This window comes from Myotis lucifugus, unplaced genomic scaffold (genome assembly GCF_000147115.1).
Source record: "Myotis lucifugus unplaced genomic scaffold, Myoluc2.0 scaffold_1159, whole genome shotgun sequence".
In the NCBI taxonomy this organism is placed as follows: Eukaryota; Metazoa; Chordata; class Mammalia; order Chiroptera; family Vespertilionidae; genus Myotis; species Myotis lucifugus.
This window is the reverse complement of record NW_005872207.1, coordinates 64,604-72,004: the sequence shown is the minus strand read 5'-3', so window position 1 is coordinate 72,004 and position 7,401 is coordinate 64,604. Positions and strand designations below refer to the sequence as shown.

Sequence of the window (7,401 nt, the reverse complement as noted above, 5' to 3'; positions counted from 1 at the left end):
CATATGAAAGAGCCTGGTCTAGCCCGGCCGGCATGGCTCAGTGGTTGAGCATTGACCTATGAACCAGGAGGTCATGGGTTTGATTCCCGGTCAGGTCACATGCCCAGGTTTCGGGCTCGATCCCCAGGGAGGGGCATGCAGGAGGCAACTGATCAATAATCCTCTCTCATCATTGATGTTTCTATCTCTCTCTCCTTCTCCCTTCCTTCTCCCTTCCTCTCTGAAATCAGTAAAAATATAATTTAAAAAGAAAGGAAGGAAGGAAGGAAGGAAGGAAGGAAGGAAGGAAAGAAGGAGGAAGAAAGAAAGAAGAAAGAAAGAAAGAAAGAAAGAAAGAAAGAAAGAAAGAAAGAAAGAAAGAAAGAAAGAAAGAAAGAAAGAAAGAAAGTCTGGTCTAGCCAGCTGCATCATGAGAGACCACCCCAAGCAGAGATAAACTGTCCCAGATGTAACCTCTCTAGATGGTGGTTTCTCATTCTCGCTACTGCTAATTTTGGGTCAAATTTGTCCTTGTTGTGGGGAACACTGGGCACTCTAGGATGTTCAGCACCCCCTCCCCAATTGTAAGAACAAAAATTGTGTCCAGAAATTGCCAGATGTCCCCTGGGGAGCAAAATCACTCCAAATTGAGGTGATTTAACCACTGACCTAACCCAACTTGCCTGCCAGTGACCAGGCATGTAAATGAGGCTCTTCTAAACCAGTCCCAGCCAAGCCAGCTCAGCCCAGTACAAGTGCCCACCTTGGTGCATGGAATCCTGAGAGATAATAAATCGTTTTATTTTCACTCACTACGTTTTGAGTGGTTTGTCCCACAAGTACACCCGACTACAGTGGCTTAAACAGGAAGAAATTTATTGTCTTCCACAACAGGAAGTACAGAGGTAGGCAGTTCAGGCATGGCGCAAAGCACAGGCATGCGGCCCCAGGCCCTTCTCATCTTTCCATTCCGTTGTCGTTGGAGGCTGGCTTTAGCCTCTTGCTCGCTGCCTCGTGATCCCCAAATGGCTGCTCCAGCTCCAAGTCTGAGCTCCAGGAGACAAAGAGGAGACAAGGAAAAGGGGAAAAGGAAAAACTTTTCTCCTAACAAAGATGTGCCTTTTATTGCCAAAGAGAAATCCTCCCCAGGGGCCTTCACTTACATGTCATTGGTCAGAAGTGAACAACATGGCCAACTCTAGCTGCAAGGGAGGCTGGGAAATCAAGGGGACCAGCCTTCAGCTTATGCAGCAGAGGGAGGCGATAAGTATGGGACTGGTAGTATCTGCTACATTGTCTCTCTGGGGTCTTGGTTTCTTGTCTCTGCCATTGCATATCTACCCCAGTCTTCTCTCTCTCAAGGCTGGCTTTGTTCCTCCAAATGCAAGGTAGGAAATGGTCATCCCAGCCCTGGGACTGCATCAGATTCTCAGCTCCAGGACCACTAATAACTTGTGTGACATCCCAGAGTCCCCTTCCAAACACTAAAAACAGAGGTGCTGATTGGCCCAGCTTGAATTAGAAGAGAAACCTGATTGGTCTGGCTTGACCAACCAGCTGTGGCCAAGAGAGCAGTATTAGGCAGGGCAAGCCTTTTTGCAGGCAGGGCGGGTGCATTCTCAGAGAAAGGGGTGTGTGGCTGGGGAGACACCTAACAAGTTACCTAGTTTGGCAGGGGCAGAGGGGGGGGGGCACAGGGGGAGAGAGAGGGTGAAAAGAAATTGCCATCATGAGTTATAATGTTCATAGGATAAAACTGAACACATCCTTAGAAAGACCTAAAATATATGGAGTCATATAGGCATTACATTTAACTTATGCAAATTCAAATATTCAACCAACAAGCATTTTTTTTCCTAATACAATTTGGCTCCCAAACATGAGCCAGATGCTTGAACTACTGCCCACCCAAGTGGTCTCTTCAGATGCTGGAGAAAAACTTGCTGAATTGGACTTCTGGGATATGGTACAGTATAAATAATATGTTTTAAAAAAGTTCCAGAAATTTCAAGAGTGTTGTTAAGATCAGGTAATGCCTACCTTTCTCACTGACGTTAGAACCTAACCCTGGGTTAGGTGGACCTTCGGTGGAATATCACACCAAGGAAATCTATTTCCTTCTAGTTTTAATCAGTATAATGCATGCATTTAGTTTTGAAATATCACATTATTTTTATTATGGCTTTTGAAAAATAAAAAATAAATGATATTCATAACTTCCGGCTCTTCCTCCCATTTTGTTTGGTGGTCCTGGCCATAAAGAGAGGCGGTAAGAGGATGGCTGGCTGGAGAGGGAGTAGAACGCAGGAGAAGTAGAGAGCAGAGCAAGAAAAATGGGGTTCTCTCCACACACCATAAAAAGGGGTGTGGTCCGCCTGGTCAGTGTGCGCTCTTTGGTGACGGGGTACTTGGTCTGTCCTGAGTTACGGGGCCACCTTGGTGCAGCAGGATGGGTAGTATGAAATGGAACTAGAAACCTGGATTCCAGACCCAACTCTTAAATTCTCTAGCTGTGTGATTTTAGACAGGCCACCTAACCTCTCTGGGCCTCAGCCTCCTCAGCTGTCAAACGGGGAACATAACACGACAGTATTTACCTCCCCGGGCTTGGGGGAGGATTAGATGAGAAGCGTTTTGAGAACTGCCGAGTGCCATATCAATGTTAGTCACTATTATGGCGGCGACAAAACTGATTGGCGTTCTGAATTTATTATAATAAACTCACAGCAGCCCTGCGGTTACCATCCTAGCCCGTGGCCCTGGTATCCGTCTCGGGTTTTCTTAACTGTGAGCTTCTTGGCGCTCCTTGGTGGTGTGATATTTGGGTGCGCCAGGACTCCAACGTGGAACCAGATAATTGTATCTACTAGGCCAGTGATGGCGAACCTTTTGAGCTCGGCGTGTCAGCATTTTGAAAAACCCTAACTTAACTCTGGTGCCGTGTCACATATAGACATTTTTTGATATTTGTAACCATAGTAAAACAAAGACTTATATTTTTGATACTTATTTTATATATTTAAATGCCATTTAACAAAGAAAAATCAACCAAAAAAATGAGCTCGCGTGTCACCTCTGACACGCATGTCATAGGTTTGCCATCACTGTACTAGACCCATATGTCTGGGTTTCGAACTTATATTCTTCACATGCCTACGTATGTTATACATTATTATTTTTAATAAAGAACGCCTCACCTCACACATTCCAAAATACAGTATTGTGCAGAAAAAAATAGAAAAACGAAAAGGAAGAAAAAAAAAGGAAGAAAGAAAAAAACAGAACAAAATACAGCATTGTGCAAAATACCAGTCTCGGAAGCAACACACGAGGGGAACACGCTTTAACGTCCTACAAAAGCATCTTAGTATTTTGACCCAGAAGAGTCACACCGACTCACAGAGGATCTTGCAAGGCCGGCCGATGGCATTTCTAGTTCCTTCCGCCAGGCTTCGAGACCTGCAGACTCTGGCTGGGTTTGCTGGGGGACTCTCTCTTCAGCGTCGCTCTTTCTTGGTCTGTCTTTGGGGCGGCTTTTCTGGCTCCAGCCTTGAACCAACAAGAGACATAAATGCGCTAAATCTATAAGTGCAGTGAGATCCCCAAACATTCCACTCAAAATTTTTTTTTGTTTTTACTCAAAATAAATCTTTCCTTAAAAAAATACAGTATATATGCACATAGATGTGAGCAAAGGAAGCTAAAATGATCCGCCATTATCGCACCGCCCAAGGTGAGCATTCAGAAGGCTTGTGGTGTCCACCCTTCCAGGAGTACAGGTGACATTCTCCCTTTCAACATTCATGTTTCTCAAACCAGGAGCGTCTTAGGATGAACACATTCACTGTGACGGAGTATCTTTCTCCGGAAAGCTTTCCCCGAACAGCACGTGTCTTAGGTCTCTGATGTCATAGGAGGGACAACGCAGGAGATTGGAGGGTCTGCTTAGCCCTTTTCCGAGCGCTGCCCGACTCCCGGAAGCCATGGTGTGGCCCTGGCGCTGGTCATGGTTGATTGGGACACTTGGCACAGGCTGGGCTTTTAAGGTGACCACTCCCAGCATTTGGGGTTAATGGGCTCTGAGAGGTTACTCGCTCCCTGGGCTGGGCCTTTGAACTGGGGGACCTCGAGGTCATCCCTTCCTATCACATGATTGAAGAGAGATCGGCAGAGATACAGAAAGACAATGCAGATCAGATGTGTGTGTGTGTGTGTGTGTGTGTGTGTGCACGCGCGCATAAGAGACACGATGCCAGACTCCCTTTCAGCTCTTGGTGTTATTTTTTTTTTTTACATTTTAAAAAATTGATTTCAGACAGGAAGGGAGAGGGAGAGATAGAAACATCAATGATGAAAGAGAATCATTGATTGGCTGCCTCCTGCATGCCCCCCACTGGGGATGGAGCCTGCAACCCGGGCATGTGCCCATGACCGGAATCGAACCCCGGACCCTTCAGTCCGCAGGCTGACACTCTATCCACTGAGCTACACCAGCTAGGGCTCAGCTCTTCCATGTTTTTGAGATGCTCACTCTGGTATCCTTATAAAAGCCCCTCCCCTCTGCCTGCATAGGTTTGTATTCATTGCAGCCCAAGATTCTCTCTCTGTGTTCTGCGCCTACTGTAGGTAGATTGCAACCTTCAAGCTGTACAACTGGTTTCAAATTCCAGCCCTACTCCCTGCAGGCTTTGACTCTACAGTGAGGACACAATACCCCTGGGGGAAGAGGGCTCATCTGTCAATCAGGGACCAGAATACCCGCCCTGTCTTCCTCAGCGGCCGAGAGGGGTTCTGGGTAGATCTCAATGGAAGGGGCCGTTGGGCCACCCCTTGAGGTATTTTCACGTTCAGGCAGGTCTGAGCATCGCCCCCAGAGGCCTGTGCCATGGCTGGCAGAGCCCTGGGTGTGCGACTGCGCTCAATATCATCTCAGAGTGAGAAGCGCTAACGTCTGCACCAGCCCACAAAGCTCCTTGGTCTGCGTGCCGGAGAAGAGGAAAACAGACAGCAGATGCTGAGAACTTTCCTCTGGAAACCACCTTTCCTTCACATCCTCTTTCATTTGATTTTCAATAAAAGTGCTGGCTGGGGATGGTTCCCCAAAGCCAGTGCCCTGACCCGGCGTGGGGCTGGCTGTCGGAATTAGAGCCAGGGAGTTTGTTACAAGTCAAGCGTCCCCAGTCCAGGGTCCCCTGCCCCGAGGTCTGCCAGGAGTTTGGGGGTTTGGTCCACTTTTCTGAGTGACAAGGGGAGGGGGGCAGCAGAAGGCAGCCGGGATGGGCGCCTGGGAAGAGGAAGAGATGGGGAATGAGAAATCTGAAGATGCAGATGAGGGCAGGAAGGGCAGGGGAGATGTGGCAGGGTCTTCCCTGAGCCAAGGACCACAGGTGACCACCAGGCACTCAGCTGGGAAGTCTGGAAGCGCCTGGCTCATCCTTAGACTGAAACGGCGTGGCTAGAAGCCGGTCACTGAAATAGCGACACCCAGGTGGACATTTTTTTCATCACATTACCAGGGGTCCTCAAACTTTTTAAACAGGGGGCCAGTTCACTGTCCCTCAGACCGTTGGAGGGCCGGACTATAGTTTAAAAAAAAACTATGAACAAATTCCTATGCACACCGCACATATCTTATTTTGAAGTAAAAAAACAAAACGGGAACAAATACAATATTTGTATTTGCATGTGGCCCGCGGGCCGTAGTTTGAGGACCCCTGCATTAGACATTTTTTCTTAGTTGCTCCCACACCCATGTTAACATTACAGATAGCACTGTCTGTACCTCTGTGCTTTATACATTTGCTAAGAGGAATTTTGCCCTCTCGGGGGTGATACTGCCCCCACTGAGAATTCATGATTGAAACCCAGCACCTGGACAGTCCCTGCCCATCCTAGGTTCTCGGTGAATATTGCTGAATGAATGGGCCCGGGGAGTATCCTTTTGTTTACTCTTCCAGCCCCAGCGCCTGGCACAGCATGTGGCCCAGACTGGACATTCAATACACGTTTAAGAGTTCCCTCATTAGCATACAACTGACAAGTAATTATAAGAGACTGTTAGCTGCAATGAGTAATGAGTAGCAAATCAAACCAAGGAATGGCGTTTGGAGGACAGAACACAACCCCCCCAGGACCTGGGAGAGGAAGCAGCTGCCAGTTCTGAAGCTCGCTAGAGGCGGAGGCTCCTGTGGGGAGCCGATATAGGATTAAGCCTCGGACTGACCTGTTGGCAAAGTCACAAACAAGTCCTAGCTTAGAGGGCACAGTCCTCTTCCGTATAATTAGGCTTGACCTTATGACACTCCCTAGATCTTACCTGGGAGCTAAGGGAAGTGCAGCAAGAACAAGAACAAAAACAAGTGAAACTCACAAGAACAGTGTAAACAAGTGAAACTCACAACAACAGTGTAACTATGGAAACCACTACCTTGTTTACCTCCGACTATAAAATAAAGGCTCAGTTTGCCTCAGGATCTTTCTCTGTGGCCTCAGCCAGGCACGGGAAGATCCACGGAGACTAAAGAGAGCTAGAGAGTTCTGAACACTGTCTCCGTGTAAAATACTCTTCGCCGACTCCGTCCACACCTTTGGGAACCCCTGGACCGCTGGGGCTGGACCCCGGCAGACTCCTTTGTGAGTGGGCAGGACTGAAGGATCGGATCCCACACGTCCTTCTCAAGGTGGTCACGATGGCTCCAGGCCCAGGACACCCCAAGCCACACTTTGCAAGGAACCTGGAGGAAACCCTTCTGTGCGGAGGAGGTTCTACACTGAGCTCTACGTGAGGGCTGGAGGGCCAGGGAGCTCGGTCTGTGCTCTCAGCTGAAGTCCCGCCATCCCTCGCATCACCTACTCACATCCATCTGCATCATCTACTCACATCACCTACTCACATCCACTGCATCACCTACTCACATCCATCTGCATCATCTACTCACATCACCTACTCACATCCACTGCATCACCTACTCACATCCATCTGCATCATCTACTCACATCACCTACTCACATCCCCTGTATCACCTACTCACATCCACCGCATCACCTACTCACATCCGCTGCCTCACCTACTCACATCCGCCACCTCACCTACTCACATCCATCTGCATCATCTACTCACATCACCTACTCACATCCTCTGCATCACCAACCCACATTCTGTTAAGACCAGAGGCAGCCTGAAATTCCAGGAGGCTTCACATCTCAGGGACGTACATCTTCCTACAACATCCAAGGTATCGGGCCCACCCAGTACCTCCTCTGTCATCTCACATGCCCAGTTGATCCTCAGACAAAGCCTGGCTGTGGGGCGGTGTCTGCCTGCTCCCAGGCTCGACCACAAGTGCAGGTGAGTAAGAGACAAGGCTCCCACTCGTTCCCACTTTGCAGGGTGGCAAAGGGCTCGGATCTAGGGGGGCCCTT

General features: G+C 48.5%; 1 protein-coding gene across 1 annotated transcript in view; it reads right to left on the bottom strand.

The window, feature by feature from the left end:
* Positions 1–378: 378 nt before the first annotated feature.
* The window catches only part of FHAD1 (forkhead associated phosphopeptide binding domain 1), a gene marked incomplete at its 5' end in the record, with an annotated part of 67,892 nt that continues 60,869 nt past the window's right edge, over positions 379–7,401 (bottom strand). The window contains 2 exons of the mRNA XM_023748113.1: positions 379–1,642; positions 3,380–3,528. Of these exons, the coding sequence (XP_023603881.1) occupies positions 3,412–3,528 (117 nt within the window). The remainder of the gene's footprint in view (positions 1,643–3,379; positions 3,529–7,401) is intronic.